General features: G+C 55.6%; 1 protein-coding gene and 1 long non-coding RNA gene across 2 annotated transcripts; one reads left to right on the top strand and one right to left on the bottom strand.

The window, feature by feature from the left end:
- Window positions 1-1,828: 1,828 nt before the first annotated feature.
- Window positions 1,829-6,624, bottom strand: FOXF1 (forkhead box F1). The gene is made up of 2 exons (XM_009251024.4): window positions 4,805-6,624; window positions 1,829-3,420 (listed from the first exon to the last, which is right to left on the bottom strand). The coding sequence occupies exons 1-2, from the start codon at window positions 5,943-5,945 to the stop codon at window positions 3,260-3,262; spliced, it is 1,302 nt and encodes a 433-aa protein (XP_009249299.3). The 5' UTR covers window positions 5,946-6,624; the 3' UTR covers window positions 1,829-3,259.
- A 718-nt stretch (window positions 6,625-7,342) lies between these two features.
- On the top strand, window positions 7,343-27,112 carry LOC134760413 (uncharacterized). The gene is made up of 3 exons (XR_010137803.1): window positions 7,343-7,705; window positions 25,394-25,631; window positions 25,717-27,112. It is a non-coding gene; the product is annotated as an uncharacterized LOC134760413 (long non-coding RNA).
- The last annotated feature ends 317 nt before the right edge of the window (window positions 27,113-27,429 follow it).

Here is a 27,429-nt window from a genome sequence, read left to right as displayed (position 1 = left end):
GCGCTGCAGCAGCGGCAGCGCGAAATCTCGGACGCGGGCGCAGAGGCAGTTTTCGCCTGCGTTATCTGGCCCTTCCGGGCTTGCCTGGAGCCAGGATCTCCTTGCGGGAAGGCTGGACTTTCCCTCTCATTCCCAGGCCGCAAGTCAGGCCGGAAGACCGAGGCCGGTCACCGTCCTCGGGCAATCCGGACCGGTTTTCCTGCACAAGCCCCCCTGGGTGCCTCCCGCCCCGCTAGACTTGGACATGGGTGCGCTGGGAGATCCCGCTGAAGCGAAGGCAAGCAGATGAACAGGAAACCGGGCTTTGCCGCCGCCCTGGACGCTACTCCAGCGGCGCCAAAGCCATGCACAACCACAGCGCACGGGGTCCTCTGGCCAGCCAGGGCGCCAAGTGAGTGGGTGCAGGGGCTGGAGACTCCGCAGAAGAAAACCTGGGAGCGCGCAGTTGGGTTTCTGCTAATCAGCCCCTCTTCCCCGAGCCTCTGCCCTAACTGGGCCGCAGCCTCTGCGGGAGAGAGGAGGGGCTCCCAGCTCCTCTAGCCTGCAAAGGCTGACCGGACGCGAGCGCAGCGTTCGCGCGCTAGGAGGCCTGGGGTCTCTTCTCAGGACTGGTTTTCCGGGCTCTGGTGGGAGGCGGAGGGTGCAGAGAAGACCTCCGCCCCAGGAGGACCGCCTTCTCCGCCTGCTGCGAACCTGCTGTCGGAGCGCAGGGCCAGGCGCGTGCGCCCGGCAGAGTCTGGCCTGACGCTTCGGCCCGCCGGAGACCCCAAGGGATGGAGTCGCCGGCCTTTTCCTGTCCCCTTTATCTCGATTTTATAGACAGCTGTTAGTTTGGGACATTAATTGCCCAGGCGAGTTTATTGATAAATTTGATGTAACAGAGCACCGGAGAAATTACCCCCACGTCCAAAATGTCAACTCTGAGAAGAACCAGGTTCGGAGACTCACGACCCCACGACGCAAGACACCGCGGTGGGTCTGGAAGGGCCGCACCAACAATGTGACTTACTGTGTTTGTTTTTCTCGGTAGCCGGGAACTGGAATAGAAAGAGGGTGGTCAGTGGAAGATACAAGTGTTAAAAAATATTTTTTTCCCCAGAGAGGACGAACTGTGACTTAGGAGATAAATGTTACAGGATTGGAAAGGTGCCTGTCACCTGGCCCACCAAGCGCCCTTTTGCCTCATTTAGATTTTACTTGATTTTCTATCGGGGAAAACCAAGAACAAGGCACCAAAAAGCCAAAACAAGACAAACCAACAACTACAAAAAAAACCTTAAAGTTGATTCACGATTTATAACAGCTACAGCAAGAGAACAAGAAAGTTGGAAACCCAAAGTAAAACTCTCATTGGTCTTGTAGTGGCAAAAATATATATATTATGCACATGGACACGTATACATATATACATATATGTATATATGTATATATATGTATATACATATATATGTGCACATATATGGTTTAATTGGTGTTCCCTAGGGGAAGGAGGTCTACAGTGTTCTTTAAACGTTTGATTATTTCTTTAAAACGATCAATGACATTTAGAGGGGCAAAGGGCTCTTCTTAAAAAACAGAAGCCAAGAAAAATAGTTCCTCTTGTCCAGCGTTTACTTCAAAGTGGAATGAAGAGTGAAAAGAGGAGGATTTGCCAAAAAAGAAAAAAGTACTCAGAATCACCCAGATTGTAAATTTTTAAAAGTCTAGAGATCCAAAGCCTGTTTTTTCCCCCTCTATCTTTGGGAGTCTGGAAGGTATTCTGCAATCTCAGTCCCAATAAAATACTCATGCAATTTTATTTCTTGTTGATACAATTTTAAAGGCCATGTACAAATGTTATACATTTTTATTTTTGTTCTTTTTTTAGGAAAAAATACACAAAAGGCAAAACATCCTCAAATGGTCCTTTTATACAGTGCAGAAGGAAATTTCAAATTTCAAATACGTGTCACAAATGCTGCACTCTAGCAGCCAAAATACTAAAAAAAAAAAAAGGAGGGTAGTCCTTCATATTATATATATATTTATATAAAACATATGGAAATTTGTTTTTACACAGATCGGTCTTTGTTTCAAATTTACAATGGATATCTAAAAAAAATTCTACACGGCAAATATTGCCAACAAAGTTACACCATTAATACTGATAAACGGAGGAGCCTACGCGGTGTTTTGATTATTAGGGAAAGAAAGTAGAATAAATAAACAGGAGCCTTGCTATAGTTTTTAAAAGTGCCTTAACCTTTCTGCGTCCCCGCAATCCTGAATCCGCGCGGTCACCGGGCCGTCCTAGTCCCTGCGTCGCGCTGTGTTCGGCTCGTTCTCGGACCAGAAAGTTTACAGTAGAGGTTGGGAGACAGAAAAATACCCACTGAAAAAGTCTAAATAGAATTCAAGACAAAACATAACAGAAGAGGCTGAAGCGAAGGAAGAAGAGGAACATGGAAAGGGACGGAGGCGGAGGCCCGGACGGCCGCTTGCTTCGTGGCTCCTTCGACTTTCTGTTTAAAGACGGACAGTGGCTTCCGAAATGCAAGTTATTCGCACAAAGATCCACCTGTGGTCCACGGAGACTTCGGAGGTGAGGAGGGAGATCGGAGGAAGAGCTGATCTCTTGTCACCTCCCACTCCCCGCAAAAGACGGCTCTAAAGGGAGACTTGCGCATTCCAAGACATTCTTTCAAAAAAATAAAAATAAAAAATAAAAAGATAAATACTCAACCAAAAAATAAAAGTATTTGATAATGATTGGTCTCACATGTTTGCTTTTCTTCTAAAAATCTTTCTCCACTTCTGCTATTGGCCAGAAGGAGGGGGGACCTCAGCAGAATTCCTGTGTGGATGCGGAAGGCTTTCCCCTGCACAGCACCGTCTCAGGCGGGTTCAACAGGATCAAAAACTTTTATTTACCGATGGCTGCAGTCAGATCAGACCCACCACTACCATTTCCTAACAATTTTGAGGGAGTGAGGAAGGAGGTGCCAACCGCAGCGCTGTGTCTTTGCATTGGGGATTCCTTGCCAAAAACTCCGGTTGGGGAGAGGTGGAACCCTTTTTCTTCTGCCGACGGTTATACCTCGAGAATAAAGCAGTTTCTTATGCCGGTCCAGGGTCCCTGTGACCCGCCTGCCCGCACCAGGAGCGCCTGCGGCAGCGGCCTCACATCACGCAAGGCTTGACCTGCACCAGGAGCGCCTGCGGCGGCGGCCTCACATCACGCAAGGCTTGACCTGCACCAGGAGCGCCTGCGGCGGCGGCCTCACATCACGCAAGGCTTGATGTCTTGGTAGGTGACCTGCTGGTGGTAGTAGGAGCCCCCGCCGGCCGAGTGCATGGAAGAGGACGCCATGGCGTTGAAAGAGAAGACAAACTCCTTTCGGTCACACATGCTGGGCGACTGCGAGTGATACCGCGGGATGCCTGCAAGGCGAGGCGACAGGAGGGGTTGGGGGAGCAGAAGAGTTAGCCACGGTGGCTCCGAGTTCAGGCAGAGGAGCAGCGCTCCCGTCGGGCGCACAGGGCCTGCCAGCCTGGCTCCAGAGCACGGCCGCCTCCCCGCCCTCCTCCCCGAGTCCCGGCCTTCCGGCTGCCCACCCGAGGAAAAGACTCCAGAACACTTGCCACGGCCTGCCTGCCTGCCTGCTGCGTGCCTGTCCAGCCTTGGACACCGTGCAGGGGGCCCAGGGCTTCCAGAAGCCACAGGGGAAGTGGTGAGGGAGGCTAAGTGGAGGGCCCCTAACTCCCATGGCCGTCACCGCCAGGGCAGCCACCACCACCCCCAACCTCAGAGGCTCCGACTGCCGGCCCGGTCGAAGGAGAGGCCAGTGCGGGGCCAGCGCCAGGCCAGCAGCAGGGGTGAGAAGAAGCTTCTCCAGAGAACAGGCCCCGGAGCGGGGGAGTCCCCCCGCAGAGAGGCCACCTAAGGCCTCCAGGCCTGGCTCCTGCCTCCTGGGGCTGCTGACAGCTGACCCTGGACTGGCCCTGGCAAGCTCACTCCAGCTTTTTCCAGAGCTGGGCCCGCAGGCTGCGGGGGGCCTGGGGCAGAATCAGGAGGCGAGGCTGTCGCATCTCTCTTGGCAGATGCTTCTGCATGTTCGGGGTGTTGGGGTATCAGGGGTGTTGGGGTATCAGGGGTGTTGGGGATGTGGGGACCTGAAAACTTGGATCCTAAAAAACAAGGAGCCCCCATGGCCCGGTCTGCAGCTGTGACCGTCCCGGGCCTGGCCACGGCACCCTCCTGCCTCAGGCACCACAAAATGCCCCCGGACTCAGCTGTGGCTCTGCCAGGTCTGGTCCCCTGAAAGGCCGGGGCTGAGCCTCTGAGCGCTGGCCCAGCGGCTTTGGGCCTAACTCTTCCGTTCCGCCCAGCCCTAGGCAGAGGCAGCTCTCCAGGCAGCCTGAGGGCCACCACCGGGGAGGGACGGCCATCTGGCCAGGGCTGGGAGTCTTGGGTCCATCCCAGGATCTTTCTAAGGTGTGAGGGGACTTAAGGGACACAAAAGGACTTAGGGCACTGGGGTCTGGGACATCTGGCTAAGGACCGGCCTACCTGGTCAGGCCTGGAGCAGCTGGCAGCTGGAGTTCGAACAGAAAGAGAAACAGATTGGCCCCAACTAGGGTCAAAAGCGGTAGTCACTCTTCCAAGGGGGAGAGGTGGGGCCAAGAGACACCTTGGGGAGCTGATGCCTCCCCTCAGCCTTGGGGTTCCGACCACAGAAGTGGAGGGGCTCGCCCCTGGCTGGGTCCCGCTGCCACTCAGATTCGACTTCCCGGGGACCAGGGCGCCCTCGACCTCCCCACTCACCTTGCAGCTCGGCTGGGGCGTTGTGGCTGTTCTGGTGCAGGTACGGCTGCTCCAGGGAGTGCGTGGAGAGGCTGCCGGACAGGGGGTTGGCCGCGGGGTTACAGGGGGACAGGGGCTGCTGCTTGATGTAAGAGGCGCCGCTGTTGAGCGCCGCGGAGGCCGAGGGCGGCCAGGCCGCCGCCGAGCCCGAGTAGACGGCGTGCGGCTCCATGACCCCGCCGGCGCCGGTGGGCAGCAGCGGGGAGGCGGGCACCGAGCTGTCGTGGTGCGGGTACTCGCCGGCCGCCGCGCCGCCGCAGCTGCCCATGTACGAGTGGCCGCCGTTGGAAGGCAGGTGGGGCACCGAGTGGCTGGGCAGGGCCATGCCGTCCACGTTGCCCGGCAAGTGCCCGTTCATCATGCCCAGGCCGCCCTCCAGCGCCAGGCTGTTGGGCGGGCACGAGAGGCCGCCGGCCGAGCCCTGGAAGCCGTAGGTGTCCGGAAGGTGGTTGAAGCCGAGCCCGTTCATCATGCTGTACATGGGCTTGAGCGCCTGGCATTTCCTTCGGAAGCCGCGCGGCCGCCGCCGAAAGGAGCCCTCCTCGAACATGAACTCGCTGGCCGGGTCGATGGTCCAGTAGTGGCCCTTGCCGGGCCGCCCAAGGCCCTTGGGCAGCTTGATGAAGCACTCGTTGAGCGAGAGGTTGTGGCGCACGGAGTTCTTCCAGCCCTGGTAGGAACCGCGGAAGAAGGGGAAGCGGCTCTGCAGGAACTGGTAGATCTCGCTCAGCGTCAGGCGCTTGGTGGGTGAACTCTGGATGGCCATGACGATGAGCGCGATGTAGGAATAGGGCGGCTTCTCCGGGCGCCGGATGCCGGCGTTGGTCTTCTTGGCCTTGGACGGGCCGGACGACGCGGGGTCCATGGCCGCGCCGCCTCCCCCGCCGCCGCCGCCGCCGCCGCCGCCGCCGTGCGGTGGCTGCTGCTTCTCGGGCGCCGAAGACATCGGGTGGCTGCTGCCGCCGCCGCCGCTGCCGCCGCTGCTCTGCGCCGCGGACGGGCCGGGAGGAGGAGGAGGAGGAGGAGGAAGAGGACGAGGAGGGGGAGGAGGGCGAGGGGGAGGGGGCTGCGCGCGCGGGGCTGGCTGCACCTCTGCCGTCATCGGCGGCCACTTCTCCCGAGCGAGCCGCAGCGCGCCCGCCCCCGCGCTCCCGCCCGCCCTCCCCGAGGAGCTGCTGGATCCGCCGGCGGTTGGCTCAGAGCCCCTCTCTCTCCAACTCCCGCCTCCCCCACCTCTCTCCTCCCTCTTTCTCTCTCGCCCTCCCACAAGGAAAGGAGCCGAGCTGAGGCCGACGGCCGCCCGGGCGGAGGCCGTGAGGAAGCTACGCCCGCCGGTATTTTTTGGGGGGAGGCACCACGTCCAGGGCTTACGGCCGTGCGCCCCAGCCGGGAGCAGCCCTGGGTCCCCGCCGCCCGCGGCGCTCGGCTCCGAGATTCCGGGCGAGGCAGCCCTCACTCCATCTCCGCTCGGCTGCGTCTCGCGGGTCGACGTAAGACCCTCCCGGAGTTCCCTCCCTCCGTCCCTGCCCCCCTCGGGCCCCCGCGTTGGTGGGCGCTTAAAGAGCCCCCACTCTCGCCGCCCCGCGGCCGCCAGCAGAATCCGCCCCGCCTCCACCAACCTGGCGAGCAAGTGTTAATGCGCCCTCCGCCCGCGGTTCAGCCCCGGTGCGCGCTGGACCCCGCCTTCCCCTCCCGGGCGGCGCGGCGGAAAACGCGCCCTGGGCCGGGGCCTTCCCCGACGCGCACAGCCCTGTGGCAAATCGCAAGTGCGGCGGCCTCCCGGTCGTGACCATCGCAGGCACAGCCTGCTCGACTCCGGTCCTCGCGGCCGGCCGGCGTAAGTTCCCGCGAGGGACCGCCTACCCACTCTCCCCGCCCCGGGAAGGACTGCGCCGCGCCCGGGATTTTTCGGACTCGCCCAGCAGCTTGCAGCGGGCGGGCAGTTGCCGGGGCAGAGCGCAGGCGGAAAACGAAAGCGCAGCACGAGTCGCGGCCGCTTTGTCTCGGGCGCCGCGGGCCTGACGGGGGCGAGTGAGAACCCGCTGGCCCAGAGGCGACCCAGACCGCACAGGCCCCGGAACAAGCGGCGTGCTCCGTCACTCACCCGTGCGCGCACACCCTCGCGCTCTTGTCCACACATTAGCACACACATACATGTCTTGATGTACATGCAAACCCGGTAAATTACGCAAACAGACGTGTAAACACACCCATGCGTGTGTGCACACTCATGTGCAGAGGGCGCTCAGGCATGTGCGCACCCACTAATGCGCTCGCTGACACAGAAGCTTAAGGCCCACAGGAGCTTAAGTTCGCACTCACTCCCACTCACGCGTACACACGCCACGCTCGGATCTGAACTCACACGTAGTTCAGTTGCCCTCCCCTACCCCCAACACACACTGAAAACCCGCCTATTTGGCCCCGCGGCCCCATTTTCAAAGCGCAGGTTCCGATTTCCCGAGAGATGGCAAAGGCCCTGGCAGGAAGTTTACAGGGTTTAACGTAAACAAGTTCTGGGGGATTCTTTAATAATAATAATAGAGAATTCCGCGTGCGCAGGGCGGGAGGGGGGAGTTGGCCTAATGCCCCTGTGGGCTCGGCCTGCCGCCGCCGCGGGGGCCTCTGACACTGCGCGCCAGGCCAGGTTCCTGAGAGCAGACAGCGCGGGCGGGGAGCGCCGGCAAGGGCGGCCCTCGCGCGCCTGGCTGCCAGCCCGCAGGGGGCTCACACGCAGACCTGCCCTTGCCACCTCAGCGCTCGGGTGCGGGCTGGGGGCGGTGGAGCCGGGAAAGGTGGTGCGGAGAGCGGAGCGCAGGACAGCGCAAGAGCCCCGGCGCAGCGCGGCGCGCACAGACCCAGGTGAGTGCTGCTCTCGCACCGACTGCTGGTCGGGCCCGGCCTCTCCCTCCAGGGTTCCGGGTTGGGAAGAGGGGGGCGAGGGGTGTTTTCGCGGGTCATCGCGAAGAGCCTAGAGGCCAAGCCCCGGCGCGAGCTGGGGCGAGAGGCGTGTGCCGGGCTCGCAGCACGGCCCGCGACGCGGCGCGTTCAAAGCCCACCCGCCTCGGTTTTCTCCGGACTCCTTGTCTCCCACTAACTACCCGCCCCCACCTTCCTTGCTCGGATGCCTTCATTTTCGGCGGGAGACGCCTTGTCGCCTTCGGGGCGCCTGGCACGTCGGTGAGAGGAGTTGGGGGGCTCGCCGGCGCAGCCTGCCCGGCAGTCGCCGCCTCCTCCCCCAGATCCGCGCTCACGGGAGAAGAGAGCCGCCTTCCCGCGCTGCCCTTCCGCTGGCTTCTCTGGGTCTCTGCGCGCAGACAGCCTGGCCCGCCTAGGGAAAGAATGAGTGTGGGACGTGACCCGTAGTGTGTGGTTGTGCATTCACGCAGGTAAACGCTCTCTGGCGACCCGCTTCCACTTCACACAACCAGCTCAGCCTCCGCGCACACAGACACGCTCCGCACCGCCCACGGCCTCAAACACCCTTCCCAGCGACCCTCACACAGCTCAGGCGCCCCCAACCCTTGGACCAACACACAGGCCTGCCCAACGGGGAGGGCACACTTTGGTTTAAGTGCACACCTCATGCACGCCCACATGTTCTGCACTGCGCGTTCGCCCACGCATAGCCAGGCGCCACGTGCAAATAATCATAGGTACCGCCGCTCCATACGTGCGCACGCGTCGACGAACACACGCATTCTCACATTCTCTCCCAACTTTTGTGTGTGTGTGTGTGTGTGTGTGTGGCAAATGGCAGTTGCAGATGAGGCGACCCTGGCCTCCGGAGGAAAGTTCTGTTCCAAGGAAGGAGTCGCTACTACCGACTGCCAGAGCATATCTGGCCTTTAGCAGAGGTGAGCAGAGAAGGCTGCACAGCTCTTAAGCCAGCTAGGGGTGCAGGGCGCACGCTGAGGCTCTCTGAAAGTGGAGATAGCATCTCCCTTCCCCTCGCCCCTCCCCCACTCATGCGGCGCCTTCAAAGTGAGGGGATCTCTAGAGCATGAAGTTGGGGAGCCCTTTCCCAGCAGACTCCTTCACTCTTGGGCCCTCGTCAGTTGGGGAAGAGAAGCAGCAGGTCCCATCTTTGGCTAACCCGGAGATCCATTTTTCCCTCCTTTCCACCCTTCTTTCCACCCTTTCACCGGCTCTGACAGCAAACCAGACCTTACAGAACAGCCAGTCCTGAGCCCAGGGAAACAGCCGGCCCAGTAGGCCTGGGAGTCTCAGGAAGGCCAAAGATTGAGGCTCTCCCCAGCTGCTCATCTCTACTGCTGGGTGTGTGTAGAAGTGGGGGCGTGAGAGAGGAGGAGAATGAGCTCCCAGCTGTGTAATTTGGAGGGGACCCCCTGAATTCTGGGGAAAACCGCAGCCATAGCAAGAAGAGCTTTCCTTCATGCTCAGAGACTGCATTCTCGGCTCTTACAATGTCCCTGAGAGGTCTCCCTTGATCCTACATTTTTAGGGTGGAGAAACTGAGGCCCAGCATGGACTTGGCTCTCTTATCAGCCAGCGCTGAGAGGTGAACACTCTCCGTCTCCCCTCTCTACGTCCAAGGACAAAATTTCCTGGCGTTTCACTCTCCCAGGTGCCTCTGTGTAGGCGGGGAGTGGAGAGAATGGGGCTTAGAAATGCCTCTGCCATCATTACACAGCCCTGGTTTCCCAGGGCCAAGGGGACAGAGAGCCCCATTGGAGAACTGATGGTGATAAAATAGCAATGACAACTACAAATACTAGATAATAACGGGCTCATCGACTGCTGCCCAGGCACCAGGCACTGCTCCTCACTCGATGAACTGCCCTTGTCTGCTCCTAACCTTCCTCTTGGCTGGCAATCCTTTGAAAACTAGTCCGACCTGCCCCCACCCCCAGAAGGTGCATATTTTTGACATTCGTAGAATGATTTTGAAGGTTTCACCAAATGTCTGGAGCCCATCTGTGAACCTGTGAGGCACCAACCATGAACACAGGACCCTGGTTAAATGTCCCTAAGAGACTTGTTTAATATTCACCGATGCCCCTACCAAGTCAGTATAATTTCCCTCCTCATTCACAGATGGAGCTCTGCGAGATCACTCCAGGTCCTAGGTCACCCTGCAAAGCCAGTATCCAAACCTGGCCTGATTGCAGAACCAGGGCGTTAAGTGTCCTGACCACGGGGTGAGGCTCAGCGGTGCTCAGGGCAGAGGGACCCCGCTGCCGCGAACCCCAAAGGCGGGGGAATTTGAACTCGCCCCACCATGTAAGGATGATGCATAAGCTCTTTGCACGTTAGTTTCTTTATCTGAAAAATGGAACTCATCATGGTTCCTATTTCTTAGGGTCGTACGGAGGGTTGGACAAGACCATGCAGGGAAGGCTTAGGTTGTACAAACAGAAACAAAAACCCCAGGGGCTCAGCTCCAGGGATAGAGGAGAAAGTGCAGACAGGGACAGAGATCGCGGGCAGCCTTTTGCTCTTGGATTAAAATCCATGAAGACCGGCCCCCTCCCACCCCAAAACAAATGTGCGCCCCAGCTCTGGCCCCAGGAAACCTGAAATTGGCCGAGCAAGGTGGGGGGTGTCTAAAAACAGACACGCCTGCGACGTCTCCCACTCCCCAGGCCCAAGGTATTTTTACTAGCTAATTGCTTAAGTGAAGCCGCCCGGGCCGAGAGCGCGCCGTAACCCGAGCGGGGAACCAGATCCCGCTCCGAGGGAGCCCAGGCCGGCCGCGCGGGCGGGGCAGGGGGCCGCCGACCACCCACCGCGAGGGCAGCCGCCCCGCCGGCCACCGCCGCCCCTGCTCGGCATTAACGCCGGGCCCGCGCCCTCCTCGCCCCCCGCTCCCTCCAACCCCCTGCGAGGCGAGGTTCAAACGACGCCTCAAGGTAGGGCGGCCAGCCAGGACCCGACGCGGGAGCTGGGCGGGAGGGAAGCGGCCTGTCCTCGGGGCTTCGGAAGGGAGGGAAGGAGGACCCGGCCAGGGGAAACGAAACTTCACGGCCGGCGGAGGAGCGCGGGAGGGATATTAGTGGGTGAAAGTGCAGCCCTGGGGACTAGGGGACTGTGGGGAAGTATCAGGTCCAGCGGGTGGATTATAAGATGATCTGCGTACAGATACCTGAGATACTTCTCGCACGCTCTAGATGTGCACGCGTCATGCTGCTGGCCTGCGGAGGACTGTGGCCCGCACAGCCAGCACAGGGAAGGGGAAAACCAAAGTCTCCTTTGGCAGAAGAGTGTGAGGTGGGCGTCCAGTGTGAGGGGCTGGGCACACAGAACAGTGAGAACTGTGCAAATATATCAGCCTCTGTGCGGGACATTCCAGAAGGATGTCGGTACCATGCGGTGGTTTCCCGTGTAATGAATATTTTAAGATGTGAGCAATATAACTTGTTATGGAAGCCGAATATTTGAATACAAAATGAGGTGCTCTCTACACAGACTATGGGGAAATGTGTGCACAGCATAGTAGTGTTATGTACACAGAATCTTTCAGATGTGTGCAGGATAGCATGTTACACACATGTTACATGTTACTCTGGGAGGTGTGCAGCAAATAACGTATTCCAGACACAGAGTATTGCAGGCTCTGTGAGCATAAAACCTAGGATACATGTAGACTGCGTGTGCCCTGCAATGGGTTCCATGCAGGGTGCATTTAAAGTTGTATACAGTGCAGTGCCTGAGGAAACAGAACTCCGTGGGAGACCGGTGGATGCAAAATGAATTCTGGCTACAGCACGTTGCAAGGACAGGGTCCACGTGGTAACCAGTACTCTCTCCGCCCAAGCATCAGGCCATGTGTGTACAGTAGCGCATGGCTAGGCGAAGGGAAGACTGTCCCAAGGTTTCCACGCCGCCCGAAATTCAGTCATAGTAAGAAGGCAATAATGCAGTGACCACACAGCGATCGGTTTCGGAACCCTGCCTGTGCCCTGGCTAGGCGCCTCAAGGTCATCACCAGCTCACAAAATCCCACTGTAATGCTGATTCTCTTTTGATCTCAGGTCCCAGGGAAGCGAAATGACGCTCTGACTTTATTTTTGTAGCCATCGAGTGACATTTACCTGCTTTGTGGCTCTGGGAGGGGAGTGGTGGCAGCTCTTGGTGTGGTGTGGGGATGCGGGGACAGGTGTGTTGGGTTTCCAGTGGGGCTGTGAGAGGCTGTGTGCTCAGGGCACGGAGCCACCTATTTGCAGTGGGCAGAGGGAAGACGCAGGCGAAGGCAAGACCTGCAGAACCTGCAGCAGAAGAGGCCCCAAATCCTGGGGTACCCCAGTGTCTGGGGGCAATGGCACTATCAGGAGAGCTTCTGACCCAAGCCACACATATTAGGGGTGCTGTCTTCACTTGTGCCTGCTGCTGCCTGATCAATCTCAAACCAAGGTACTCAGTCAGGAGCAAGTAGCAAGCTAGGCTCTGGGCTCCTCCCCAGACTCTTCATGGGGGTACTCCAAGGTGAGGAGGAGAGAAAGGTGGCACGCGCTGGTCTACCCAGCCCTGCCACACCCACTTAGCACAGATGGGACTGGGAACCCACCTGTGGGGACCCTCAAGGCCAACTTTGGGGAGCAGCTGTGACGAGGGCGATCCCTGGTCCCAGGCCCTGGCAGTAAATCTCCTCTTAGCTGAACAATATAGAGACGTTCATAGTTTGGTCATGAAAAAAAAAAAAAAGGAAAAAAATAAAAGGCAAAAAAAAAAAAGAAAAAGGATAAAAAGAAAGAAGAAAGAAAAAAGGAAAAAAGAAAATAAAAGGAAAAAATGAAAAAATATAAGGAAAAATGTAAAAGAAAAAAGAAAAAAGTCTGGTGCTTGTGCTGCCGCAGCCCGAGCTCGCCCCTTCCACCCGCCCTTTTACCCAAATGCACGCATTTTCCATGATGTTCTTCAAGGAAATATTTGACAACATTGCAGCCCAGGAATCTCCAACCTTCTTCCCGGTGAGATTTTCAGAAGATTTCTTGCATCTGCAGTACATGTGGCTCTCAGAAACAGAAAGCGCCTGAGACAGTGAGCTTCCCGGCGCTCCCTTGCTGGACGCCCGGCCCATCTGCAGCTCTGTCTTCCCACAGGGGCAGTGCCTGAAGCATCCCGATAGATTTTTAATCTCTGCTGCCTGGACAGTTCTGCTTGGAAAGATAGTGATACTATTTTCCTTACAGCATGAATGTATGTGTATGGGGCATGTAAGTTGGGGGGGGGGTGTTGAAGGGGCTCCCAGAATTTGTTTCTGAGCAAAGTGTCCACATTAAAGGAAATTGATGACAAAAAGGGGCAGCAGAGAAAGACAGGGAGCGGGCCTGTGACTCAGTTGCTCTCTGTGGAATTATAAGTCCTCCTGAGACTGGGAGGGAGCAAGGCAACAAAGAGAAAAGAGATGAGAACGTGAATGGGTTTCTACAAGACAAACCAAAAAGAAAACAAATTAAATTTCAGTGGGCAGGTGTTGTGTAGTTTCAGATTTGAAAGAGAGAGGTGTGATAGACGTGCATGCTCACCCCACAGGGAAGAGGGAATCAGAAGCCGGGGAGACCCCTGGAAATGAGGACCATGGAAACAGAGGTGAAAGGGGAACGCGTTCAGGTTTGTTTCTTAATCAAAGGTAGCAATTTGCTCCCAGAAACCTGCTAATGTGGACACTCAACATGTGCCCATTGGTCTCCATTTGCAGCTTGTAATGCCCTGTCTGTTCCCGCTTAGATGATGTTGAAAATGATGCAAACAAGTTTTTGTTTTGTTTTATTTTGTTTTAAGGGAGAAAACAAAATCCACTCAGCCAAGTGATGCCAGGCTTGGGAAGGGAGGAAGGGGCTTTACTGGCTCAAAGATGTTGCCCACAGTCCAGGGTTCCCTGAGAAAATGAAGGTGCCTCCCTCTTCTCACACCCTCCTCCAAGGCTAGTTTGGGTCCTTTTTGTCCCAGCCGGGTTGTAGTTCAGCCACTCCAGGAACCCCTTGAAGGATTTACACTTGGACGTGTGCAGACATGCACAGACCCACCGGCCTGTTTTGTTTGTTTCTTTTGCAAAATCGATTGGAGAGCCAGATCCTGTGTGCCTGGCATGGGCAAAGGTAAGGCAGCCCCTGGCAAGTCAGTAAAGAAGAAAAGTTCAGGGTGGGAGCCAGGTGGGGTGCACACAGAACAGACGCACAGGGAGGCAGAGGAACCCCTGCCCACCCCAGAGAGAGACCGAGGATATTCCCTCATCAGAATTCAGAGACATCTAGAGGCTCAGGGACAGGGGCGAGGCCCCAAGAGACATATACAGCGATTGTGGGAGAATCGGGGACTCAGCACAGTGAGGGAGGCGTGGATGGAAGGCAAAGACGTGCAGGGAGACAGCAGCACACACACACGCACAGGCACATACACACACACACAACACGTGCACACACACACACCTCACACAGAGAGAGCACACAAATACAGAAAACACAAATACACACACAGGCACACACAGAACACACAAATGCACACACAGGCACACACAGAGAACACACAAATGCACACACAGAGAACACACAATACAAGCACACGCATACACAGATCCCATTCACATGGATGGATTTCCTTGGTTGGCCTCAGGGAAGTACCCTGAGGAAGAAGGGGAGTTTGGGGTGGCCAGAGCCCCACTCCAGAGGCCCCCAATCTCAGCTCTGAGTTTAAAACCCTGCTAATGCAGGAAGAGTCCCCAGAGGTGGAGAAGGGTTCCGTCCTGCCCCGGGCACTAGCTCTGGCCTTGAGCAAATGATTTAATCTCTCGGTGCCTCAGTCCCCATCCACAGAGCTGACATGACCAGGGAAGGGACACCTGAAGTGCGTCCTGCAGGGTCTGGCAGGGGTGGGGGTGGGGGGATGGGCACCGTAAACTCAAACCATGGCCGAATGGTTAAACAAACAAATATAGCCATTAGTAATTGGGAGTGTGGGTCCCACCTGGCTAAGACTCCGCTCTACTGCTGTGTGACATGGGGATATGGGCCAGTGGCTTTATCTCTCTGTGCTTGGTTTTCCTCATCTGCAAAACAAGAACAATGACAGCACCTCCTTTCTGGATGGTTGAGCTGATTAAATTCGTTAGCAATTGTTAGCTGTGGTTGTTATTGTTGGGGGTGCAGAGCCCCTTCAAGCCTGGCCGTTTAGGGTCAGGGCCAGGCATGAGCATAAGGCGGGAGTCTAAACTCTTGTGCACTGGTGAATGAGCACCTTCCCCTCTGGGCTCTGGGAGGAGCCTGGGGGTCAGCCAGTGGCCTCCTTGAGCCCTTGGAGAACTCAGAATGACTTCTCAACACCAAGAAGGTGACACAGTCTCGGATGTAGCCCCCATCCTCTCATGGCTGGGCTTGGTCCCCAGTCACCCTCTGCAGTCAACAGAGCCCCTCATTAAGGGGCCCCCACCGCATTGCAGTGGCTGCCCCAGAACTGGGTCAGAATCCCACCTCGCTGCCCCATCTGCTGTGTGTCCCCTGGGCAGCTTCTTGACCTCTCTGAGCCCCCTTTCTCTTTTGCAGGATGGCAAGAATAGCAGTCCCTGTGCCCTAGGGCAGCCGTGAAGACTAAATGGAAAGATAATGCTGTTAGAATTAGAGAACCACTATCCTTAGAGAACCACTGAGCACCCGCAGTGTGCAAGCACTGTGCTGAGGCATTGCTGTTATTTGCGCAGTTGCTGTTCTGAAGCCCATTTCACAGACAGGAAAGCAAGGTGCAGCACAGAGGCAAACAGTAAGGGCCCAATAAATGCTGGGTCGATTTTAAGGCACTTCCCTCCCTTCTCCCAAAGTCGACAGTGCAGACCCCTGTGGCATCTGGACTCTGGGCTGCCATTGGCAAGCCCAGGAGAAGCACGGGGTTGGGGGGAGCCTGGAAGCGGGGAGGGGAAATGTCCTCATCTACTCGGAGGCTCTGGCAAGGTTAAGCCAGGTTTGAAAGCCCTCGCATCCCCCTTCCCCAGGTTCCCACAACACCTAATAACAAAATAACAGCTTCTAGCCTGGGGTCCTGCCTGGGACCACCTCCCTGGGGAAAGCAGGGGAAACCTGAGGCCTCCTGGGGAGGCCCCACCAGCTCCCACCCCCACTTCTCGGCCTTCACCCCGCTATAGTCCAGTTTCTGAGAAACGACAGGGAGGATGAGGGGTGGGGGTTTTGTCCTGAACATCCCCTCAACGTCAGCACTGTCTGTTGCTGTTTTGCTGCGGGGTTGGGGGAGGCGCTCATTCGCCCTTTGCCCCTCTGGGTGTTCAGGGAGAATCTTTATTGAAGCCTCTTTTCAAGTCAAAGAATTGGAGCAGGAGGACTTTGAGCAAAGCGGGGCCCTTGGAGCCGCTTGGATTTAGCTCCTTGGAGGTCAGAGGGGCCCCTGTCCCCCACTCTGCAAAGCAGACCTCCCAGGAGAATTCCTTGGAGTAGGGGCCCCTGACTGGCCCAGGCACTGTCTCTACCTGGGGTGTCATAGAGAGTGCTCCTCTGCTCCTCAGCCCAAGGGTTGGAGCGCTCCTGGCAATGTAGATAACAAGCGCGTTATCCTCGTCTTAACAATGATTATTTTTGCCTCTCACTCAGTGCTCACCTTGTTACAAGCCAGCAAACTTCCTACCCTCTAGAATTTAAAAATCAACTGGAGGCGAAAACGTAAAGTAACCACTCAAACTTTGTAGTTCTTTTATTTTGAAACGTATTTTCTCAATGTTTGAAATACACCAAATCTTTAAAGAATTTGATCACACAGACATCCTAGCGCCTATTCGTTTTTAAAAGTAATTTCTGTGGTTCACTTGGTTTTCATATGTGTACTGCATTTCTCTACCCCAGTGCCGATTAATTCTCATCCTGGGGATTTTTTCTTAATAGTTAGCAATTAATTACCTGCAAAAATTCTATCCCTGACATGGGTAGATGTATAAGACCCGCTATTTAAAAAAGCATAAACCTCAAAATATTTAAACTATTTTGTTATATACCCAAGGTCAGCATTGATCCTTTTATCTGGCCTCTCCTCTCACCTCCCTTAGAGTTTGAAAACCACTTCGTTCTCACTGTCAGCTGCAGGCAAAACTTTCTCTCCGTGGGGTCATTGTTTTTTTTTTCCCAAAATTGAGCTGAGATCCATTTAATGCACCATGAAAACTAACTTAATTAGGAATCAAATTCACTCTTTTGTGAGACCAGCGGTAAGCGTCCTACACTCCCTCCGCTGCCGCCCCCACGTTTCTCTGCGTTTTTTGCTAAGCCGCCTCTGCTGAAGTACGTGACTCCAGGGCAGCCGCCCCTCCACCGCTGCCCACCTGCCCCTGACTGCTCTCTCTCTCTCTCTCTCTCTCCTTTTTAAGCAGCCGAGGCGCACTCTGGTTTTGCAAGTCTGACATTCTTTACGTCGCCTTCCCGGAAAAATTTGTCCAGGGCTGGCGTTCGGCCGAGGCGGTGCATCTGACGCCCGGGAGAAGCAGAGCGCGTTTCTTTCGGCGTGGACCTGGGACCCCTGCGGGTTCCAGGGGCGGCACCCCTTGGGGTCGGCATTGGGACCTGGCTGCGAGGCAGCTCGGCGGCCATCAAGGCGCCGGCAGCGGCGGGAGGGTGCCAGGCTGACCCGGCTGGTAACTGCTGTTCTAGCTCTGCAACCGAGCGCTCCTTTCCACCGCGGTTTGGGCTAATGATGGGTCCTGCCGGCGTGAACGCCGTGTTTATTATACCTTCACCAGCCCAGGGGAGGGGTGCGCGTCTGAGCGCCCGGGGTCCAGGAACGCCGGAGCTGCAAAGCCGAAAACTTTTCAGGCTGGGAAAAGGTCTCGGGGCCCCCTCATACCACGCCTTTTTCGCACTCGCTTGGCCTTGACTTGGTTAAGGGCGGATTCAGCCTGCTTTCAGGCTGGGGGGCCTCGGGGCACCGGGGTGCACCTGGGGCCCGCCCCCTTGGGGAGGCACCTTCTGGAAACCCAGGCCCCGCGCGTCTCCCGCCGGGACTGCCCCTTGGGCGGTGGTGAAACTGCCCAGGCCCCGGGTATCATGATCATACTCAAACCCCAGCCCCTGCCCGCCCCAGCCAGTAGGGGAGAGGGTTGAGAGTGGGAGGCCTCGGCGCTGTTCTCTGGATGCAACTGAGATTGCCGCTAGAGGGTGACGCCTGGGTCGGAATCCGAGGTAGACGAATCTGGGGTGCTGGAACCGTGCTTTTCCCCGGAAAACCCAAGAAATGCACTTACAGTGCGAGATTGGTTGGGGCGTGTCTATAGGGGCAACGGGAAATAGCGAATACTACGGATTATGTGCTAAGGGAGGGAAAGCAGATCGAAGGTCCATTACTTGCACATTTCTACCTACGATTTGGGGCCTGAATCATCCAGGAAACCGGCTTTGTACTCCACCTGACTGTGCCAGTGTAGACGGAGTCTGGGGCCGGGGCCAGCTGATTTTCCATTGCTGTCCCCAAAACCCTCCCAATTTTTAAAATTTGGGCGGGTGCGGGCCGAAATTGGGGTACAGGCGGTGCGGGGGTGGGTGGGTGGGGGACGCGCAGATGTGAGACTCCCGGGTTACTGTAGTAAGCTCTATTTGGGGCGGGGCGCGCCCGCGGAGACCCTGCGCGGCGGGAGGGACACGTGCACAGGCGCGTGGGGGTGGGGTGGTTGTGAACCAGGGAACGCAGACCCCAGAGAACCGCCAGATAGTCGCTGCGTCCACTTAACCCGGCGGCAGAGCCCTCCGCATGATTGCTCTTCCTCCACCAAAAGCCCACCCCAGCAAGCGTGGGCCTCCAACCCCAGGCCGGAGGTCCCAGGCTGCATCTCACCTCCCGCCCCCTTCCCCCGTCTCCGCCTTGCGTCCGGCTTAACGAAGACCGCTCCGGTTCCAACTCAATTAGCTCGCTGCAGAGGCCGCCGCCGGCGTCGAGCTCCTTCAGCAATTAGGGCCGCGCCGGCTGGGGCCGGGGGCGGGGGCGGGGCGGGCAGGTAAAGACGGAACCAATTTGCCTAGAGGATTTATCAACAAGTGGCTTAACTAGGAATTTGCGTTGACAACTCAGCACCTCCGTCGGGGCTCCGGCGGCGGCGGAGGGCCGAGATGACAGGCTGAATGGAGGGGCGGGGGCGGGGGGCGTCCTGGGAGCCGGGAAGACCGAGGCTTCAAAGCCACACGAAGCCACCTCTGCCGAGCCCCGCGCGCCGCGTGTGCCGGGTGGACCGGAGCACCCGGGGCGCGTTGCCGGGACTCGGGGCTCGGCAGGCGGGCGAGCACGGGCCGGTGGGCGCTGGACTGTCTTTCCCGACGAAGTAGGTGGCCGTGTATATTTTTGTTCAAGTGGTGTTTATGTTAATGAAAAAAGGATGGAATTACAAACAGCCAGCCGATCGCGCCGCGGCCGCCGGAGACTCGCCGCGCTCTCGTCCCAGGCCCAATCAAAGGGAGCGCGCTCTCGGCCGCTCTGGGACCTCCAGCAGAAACCTTCTCCCCCTCCTCCTCTAACTGGGTGAAATTGTCCTGCCCGCCTCTCTAACTTTCTCCAAATCGAGAACCCTCTGTTTGCAATCAGCCCTCTCACCTCATTTCCCCCACCAACCTTCGGTAGCGCAATCAGGTTTGTGGATAAGAAAAACCCTAATTTAAGTCCCGCAGCTCCTTTTTTTTTTTAAGGAGCACTCAGATAACGCTTCCGGGACACTCGGATGCGGCTAGAACTCAGTCTCCCTTATCCCCTTCACCGCTCTGCTCCTTTTCATTTTCATTTTCATTTTTTTCTTTCTTTTTAATAATATAATTAGCCCGGATTTTGACATTATTTCCTGGCCAGCTGCCTTTTTTTTTTTTTTTTTCCCTGGGGGTAAGCAATTAGATTTTCTAAAGGCCCCATCAAGTCCTTCCATCCCGAGAGAACTTTTTTCCCTGTCCCCCTTTTCCGGAACCCACTGCCGTCTTTTCCTCCGCGGATAGGCAAGGACCCTGGCGGTGCTGCCCTCCTTTGCTTTGGTTAGAGGAGAGCCGCCAGCAGGAGAGACAGCCCGACTTGCAGCAGCGGGAGAGAGACTGACCCACGCGGCTGGGTGACCTGGGCCGTGGCTGTGGCCCTGGGACAGGGTCGGTGTTTCCTGGGTCAGGGCAGCCAGGCTGATGCGGGCACCACGCCTTTGGGCGACCACAGCCCGGCGCTTCCAGGTCCGGTCCACTTATCAGACACCGCATAGCTGCGTCTCCACAGACAAGGTGAAACGGAGACTCCGCGGGTGTCTAGCCCAGTGGAACTTTCAAAGCCGTGTCTAATCTTTTCCTAGAGGACCTTTGACTGGGGAGATTTGGGTTGTCCGCCCTATTTTCTCTGATGGTCGCCATAGTCTGCTTGTGTCGATGCTGTTACCTCCCTTTCTGGCCAGTTCATCCCGAGTGTGGGTTCATTGGACCCCCGCCCGCTTGCAGGTGGAAGACAGGGCCCAGAGAACACCCGGCCTGGGTTTTCCACCTGGAGAGATGGACCTCCTGGCACCGCTGGGGCGCCATCCCCCACGCCCTGTTCTGAATCTCTGCTTTCCTCGTTACTACAAAGAAGACCGACACTGCTTCAAACACGCTTTGAAGGCCGTGCTCACCAGCCTGGTAATCAGATTAGCACCCTGGCGGTAAAGAAGTCAGTCGATCCCAGGAAACAACACTTCACAAGGAAGAGGAGACATCGAGAGATAATTACTGGACCAAATTAAAGTTTTGCTTGTAAACTTTCTCCCCCATGGAAGGAGAGTTGTTCTGAGGGTGGTTCCTTCCAACTCCTCCAAAGTTGACGTAGCGACAATGCTCACAGCATAGGGAGTGAGTTACATGGGGATGAGGCATTTCTTTGAGGACTCTGTCCCACTTTCTCTCCTCTGCCACCTCAGAGGAGAGCAGCAGACCCCTTGATTGGGGGCTGGGAGGTTGCTGCCCCCAGTCAAGGGTCAGCCTGGGGGCTGCTTCCAGGGCCTTGGGTAACAGAGTGGGTCAAACATGGGGAAGACGAAAGGCTGTGTTTTTATCTCCAGATCAAAGGATATTGAAGTGGAAGGTGCAAACTAGGTGTGTAGGTGCATTTTTGAGAATAGCAGCATCATAGTTTCCACCGGATACAGCAAGTCCGTAACACATCTCCCTCCCAAATAAGAACGACCAAGACAGAGTAAAGTGCGCCTAAGTCACAGTTATCGGGCACCTCGTTCTTTCAGCGAACTACGATTTGTCAAACCCGTGCGCACCGCTGACACTCCCTTGACGGGTTGTGTAGCCTTGACGTTGAGCAGCTGAGGGAAAAATCTGAGAAGAGACAGGGACGGGAGCGCGAAACGCCCGCGCTGCCACAGGCCTGAATCCGCCCCTCTCCTTCGGGCCGCGGAGGTCACAGGCTCCGTCCGGCTGGCCTGTGTTTTCTGTACAGAAGCGCTGGAGTTGCACACCCAGGGGTGGGAGGCCGGGTGCAATTGCTCCGCGGAGCCCCTCCTGCTGGGCCAGCCGCCCTGCTCAGCTGTGCGCCGCAATTTGTCCGAAAGCGCGGGTTCCGTTCTCTGAATAACCTTCAGCAGGTGCCGGGGCTGGTCCTCATCCCCGCTCCCTCCGCGCCCTCGGCGGAGAGATAGACACAGGAACGCTTCACACCGATGTTTAATCTGTCGTGATGGGTGGCGAGGCATGCGCCCAGGTAGCCGGCCTTGCGCTGGCTCACGGGGGTGGGGTTGGCCTTTTCTCCCGGTGCTTTGAAAGGAAGGGCGGCAAGCTAAAGAGGGAGCAAGATAGAAAGGGCTGCTCCCCAGGGGTAGGGGGCTCCCTAATCCGGCCACACAGGGGTGTTCCAGGGGCAGCCCTGGCCAAAGACTGCACCCGGCTGCTCTAGGGCGCCTGCGCCCTCGCGCGTCTCAGCGCCCCGGACGCTGCGGGAGCCGCTTTCTCCACCCGCGCCACTTTCTCTGGGGCTGGCAGATGCCAGATGCTGAGCCCTGAACTCGCCTGCGAGCTGGTAGGGCCCCCTCTGCGCGTCCCAGCCATTTATTCCATCCTGTAATTAAACCCGAGGTCAAATATCTCCTTAACGACGCTATCAGGCCAGTGGCTCATTATGGCGTATATTTAGCCATAAAATATGGGTTGTAGTGAGGAGGAGATGAAAATTATTGTGTTCTGGGAATGAATCCTTTTAGCAGAAACCAGAGCTGTTATTTACCACGGAGAGCTAAGTACAGGCTCAGTCTTCTAAGCGACCCCAGCAGGATCAGCTGCTCTTCCAGGCCCTTTCCGGCTGTGCCTGCGCCCCCGCCACAGGCCTGGCACCAGCGCGCTGCCTCCGCGCCGCTTGGTGCATCCCAGAAGGAGCCGCTCTGGTCGCGGGGGAACAACATCCTTGTGGATTAGGGCGCTTATGGATGGTGTTCTGTCTCAGTTCCCAAATTCAGAGCTCCCTGCAGCCCACTCGCCTGGTCTGTAGTGGGAAAGCCTTTGGCAGGATCGTAAGACGATGGTGTGCTAGCCATGGCTTGCTGTGGAACTATCTGGAGCTTGGTAGAGTCAGTATATCTGGCTTCTAGGGAGGCTCTACTTCTGGCTGCCATGGGTAGGTTAGTTAACCTCTCTTGACTTCAGTGACCTCATCTGTAAAATGGGGGAAAGACCATGCCTTTTCCCGGAAAGCTTAGGAGAATTTAATCCAACGTTAATGTGAAGCCTGTATAGCCCAGTGCCGGGTGCAGAGAAGTTTAGTTCATGGTGACCAAAGGACAAATCACGAGGAAGTGCATAAAAATAAGTCTTTGGGCTGCTGATATGAATGCATGAATGAAACCACTGATGTAAGGTGCTGTGAGTGATTTGGAGTCCAGGATTGGACAACCTTAGGTTTGGATGGGGCCCAGACCATCGTCAGCCGTGCCCAGCAGCTAGGGTAACTTTTTTCCCTTGCGCAGGATCCCCACTTGCCTGCAGGGTTGGACAGTCGCAGCTTTGGTGGGTGGGGAGGCAGACCATCACCCTGGGCAGTACCTGCCCTGGCAACCTGTTCAGAGTTGCCGTGATTTGCTGAGATCATGCTCTCTGGTGATCAGCAGTGCTCAACATAAGAAGAGTTGCTCACACATGATCCTGTTCCCTGCTGCCCGTCCTCCCAACCCCCGCCGACATCCTGGATGTCCAGGTGGCCCCAGTTGGAACCAGAAGCCTCCAGACATACCAACAATGCTCAGCTTCATCCTGGCAGTGCCGGGGAGATGGAAATTGTGTGGACAGGGACATCCCCAGATTTAGCCTCTCAGGAAGTGGCCGGGTGACCCACAAGCTACAAATATTTGGACAAACCAAATGAGGGAGTCCCCAGTCTAAATGTTTGCCCAAGGCCTCCAAGGGGGCAGATTAATTATAGGCTAATGGGCCCCCCAGGCAGGGCAGTTGTGCCCTAGAGGAAAGTGGCCATGTCCCCCACCCCCACTGGCCAAGGCCCAACTTTCTTGGCTTCCAAGCTGAGCAAGACACCAGACCTTCCATCCCTTCCCTATGTATGTCCTGCTTAGAGATTCTGGGAGCTCCTGCCAGATAGATGCAGGCTGTGCTGGGACAAGAACAGAGTCTGCAGACACATCCTGTGGACACATACACTCACACAGACACACACACCCAACAAGTCCCCTGACACTACCTTCTTAGGGCAGCCTCCTCATATCCATCGGAATACAGAGTCAGCAGCGAGTCCTGGGCAGCTTTCTGAATTTCAGTCCTGGCAAGGAGAGGGATGCCCATGGCCCTTCCTGGAGTTTCCTGCCACTCTGAAAGGGAGGCACTGGGTGGCAGTGCTGTGTGACCGTGGCCACGTCCTGCTCCATCTCTGGCCCTCTGTTTCTTCTTCTGGGAAATGGGGATTCTTTGTTAACCCTCTAGAGACCAGGTCTTCTGCCTGTAGCATTTGATGGTGCCATCCTTTTTAGTTTAATCATTTTGTTTCTGCGGTGTCACCTTCATCACCACCACTGTCACCTTCATGAAGCACACACCAGTTGCTTCACAAGCATTTAATCATCACACCTCTCCAAGGCAGGTGGTATTATCCCCATTTTCCAAGGGAGGAAATTGAGGTTCAGAGAGGTTGAGTAACTACCCAGGGACACAGAGCTAGTGAGTGATGCCACACGTGTTACCTCTCTGCATCATTTGTACTCATTGATTGGTGATTAGGGATCTGAGTGTGGGATTTGTTCTAAAGTGACCCTGGCACCCATGGCTAGGGCAGGGGTTCAGGGGAAATGCAACAAGTTTAATTATATAGATCCACCATTTAACTTAGAGTTTCTATTAAACAATGCTGCAAGATGTAACATTTCACTGGGTTGCATCCTTTATTCCCCGGGAACTCCAAGGAGGGAAGATAGGCTGCAGGCAGCCAAGAGCTGGACAGACTGCTGGGTGACTCCGCTCATCTTCCTTACCCTCAGGTGCGTCTAAAAGCTCCAGCTCAGACCAAGAGGTGACCATGTCCGAAACAGGCATCACTGCCTGGAACTGGCTTCCTTGCTACTGTTCAGGTTGTTTTGTTGCTGGGAGGGTCCCCCATCTGAGATGACAAATGTGACATATACTCTTGGAAGTACATGATCTATTAGTCACAGCAAGAGAATCTGCCATCCAAAGCCTTTATTTCATTGGAAGCTTGTTTACTGTCCGGCGAGCTGGCTGCTCCGACGAGAAGCCACAAGTACAATATCCCGATTGTGTCCTTCAGGACCTCAAAATTGCAGTTCTTACACAAACTCAGTTCTTGCTGTGAGAACTGAGAAAACATAGGTTTTCTCTATGCTTCTTTGCCTCCAAAAGTGAGATTGAATGCTTTCCTTGTGTCAGGCTTAATCAAGCAGTGGAGGCAATAACGGGAGATGCAGGAGGATTAGGCTCGCTCAGGCAATCTTTTCCCTTTGGGGATCATACCTGGGCTTGTTCTTTGGATTTAACACAGACCCTTACAGCTGACCTATAGGGAGACAGACACTGGGCACAGCCAGCCAGCATCTGGCCACAGGGAACCCTTGCTCAGTTTGCAAGGCAGTGCCCGATGTTTATGAGGCACTCCCTGCGTGCCAGGCACCAGGCAGAGTGCTGAGTCTATGATCTCACTCAATCCCCGAAGCAGTGTAATGAAGGATGCTTCAGATGAGGACATGGAGGGAAGGAGAGGTTCTGACTCGCCGAAGGGCACACATTAGTGAGTGGTGGAGCCAGGTCTCACACAGGCATTTGGTTCCAGATCCCAAGTTTGCAGGGCACCTGGCATGTGCTCATTGCCACCACTAACACTGCATATGAGATGCAGGGCACGTGTGCAGGATGAAGGAGCATCGACAATAGTGCCGGGGATTGAGGCCTAGACTGGGCAGTGTTAAATGAAATCATTAAATTTATACACATCAGATTTATGGTAAGCAGTTGACTGCAGAGCACCCTAGAATCACTCTTGAAGTTCTAACAATTGCTTTCCAAACAAAAGAAAGGACGGGCGTGTCTGTTTGTATGTCTGTTTTAGGGCTTGTGACTCATCTGGAGCATCTGTTCCTCATAAGAGCACTTTTCCAAACAGGATTTGTGAAGAGGTGACCCAAATTTCAGGACAATGTTGGATGCAAACGGATTTGCCAGCAATTGCGTCACTGTCAAAACCAGCTCTGCCCGTGTCTTCCGAAGATACCAAGTGAAATACGTGTAGATGGGATTTACATCTGAAAAACCAAGGCAAGAGGCCATGGGAAGGGATGGAGGTGGAACAGGACCGGACAGAAGCTGATAAATGGTTGTTGCTGAGTACCGGGCAGATAGGGGTTGGTTATTCTATTTTCTTTACTTTCATATATTTTATTTTTTCTGTAATAAAACAAATTAAAATCACCTGTCTTGATCTCACAGGGGCCAATGTGGGTTGTGGCCTGAGGCAGGAAGCTCTGCAGAGTTCCTTGGTCAAAAGGATTAATTACAAAAGAACTCCACGAACACCGAGAAGAAAAGGGAATCCTGGACATTTAAAGCCACAAAGAAACTTGATATGGTCTTGTCTCCTTCTCTCAACTGACAATGAGAAACTGAAGACAAGAGAGGGTGAGTGGCTTACCCAGTTTGGCACAACTGACCCCAACCTAGCCCTCCTTGAGGACTGAGTGCATGAGAGATCCTGAGCCACAGCCTCCCAGCCCTGCTCCTCTCGAATTTCTGACCTACAGGAACTGCAAGAAGTAATGAAAGACTGCTGTTTAAAGCCACTGCATTTTGGCATGATTTGTTATGCAGTCATAGGTAACCAGAAAACATCGGATTTACATTTTAAGATAAACTTTTTATTGAAATATCACATACACACAGAGACGTCCGCAAATTGGCTCGATGAGCTTTCTCAAAGGAAACACATTCTCTGAGCAGTGTGCACATCCAGACACATCATCCCCATCCTCCAGAAGCCCCCTCCTGTTACCGCCACTCACAGGTCACCCATCTCCTGTTGCAGCCACAGAGATAGTCCTGCCTAATTCTGAACGTGGTAAAACGGAATCATACAGAATGGGCTTGGCTTCTTTCACTCTGGGTTGTGTTTATGAGAATCACCCAGATTGCTGCGTGGAAGCCATCATTTGTTCATTTTCACCACCATAGAGTATTCTACTGTTGATGGGACACAGGCTATTTATTCCTTCTACTGTTGAGGGACACATAGTTATTTCCAGCTGGAGACTGGTATATGTCTCTTGGCTACTTTCTGCATGCATTTCTGTTGGAGATTGTTTCAGGTATCTCTTAACGTAAAACAGACCATCCTCAAATTGAGTCCTTGAAACAATTACCATTTTCTTCTTTCTCAGGATTTGGTGCATGGGATGGGCTCAGCTGGGCAGTTCTTCTATTCCATGTGATGGTACTGGAGCTGCAGTCATTCAGAGGCTCAACTGGGCTGAACGTGCAAGGTTTCTTGCTCACGTGGCCATCAGTGGTGCTGGCTGCTTTTGGGAGCTCCGCTGGACTTCTGACCAGAGCTCCTCAGCTCACCTCTCTATATCCTTGCCCTGTGGCTCAGGCTTCTAACAATACAGAGGCTGGATTCCAAGAGGAGGGAATTAGAAGCTTTCAGCCTTCTTAAGACCAGGATTCAGATGTCCCAGACTGTCACTGTATTGACTGGAGCATTTACAGCCCAGGCTAGTAATTTTTCCATCTTGGGCAGGAATGGGTGGCATATGCTGGGGGTAGGGGTAGCATTGTTGGGGACTGTCTTTGGAGCTGTGTGCCAAGGAGTAAATTGCTGGGCTGCTTTCTACCTGAGGAAGTCCACTGTGCTTGCTTGTGGAGAGTGGATTGTGTGCTCAGAGTCCACCAGGATTTCAGAATCTGAGCCCTGCTCCCTTTGCCTCAGCCTGTGCATTAGGGCCCTGTGGTGAGAGCACCGAGCCATTGTGAATCAAGGACCCTCCCTCGACCTGCATACTACAGGCCAGAGGAGCTTGCTTGATTTTGGTCCTAGGCTCCTGCCTGTGGGTTGGATTCCAGGGGCACTCCCTCCTCCACAAACCAGACAGTGGCAGGTACAGCCCCTCAATGGAAATTGCCCACACTTCACCCTAAAGACAGATCCTG

Source organism: Pongo abelii, chromosome 18, assembly GCF_028885655.2.
Source record: "Pongo abelii isolate AG06213 chromosome 18, NHGRI_mPonAbe1-v2.0_pri, whole genome shotgun sequence".
Classification (NCBI taxonomy): Eukaryota; Metazoa; Chordata; class Mammalia; order Primates; family Hominidae; genus Pongo; species Pongo abelii.
This window is presented reverse-complemented; position numbering and strand designations above follow the sequence as displayed.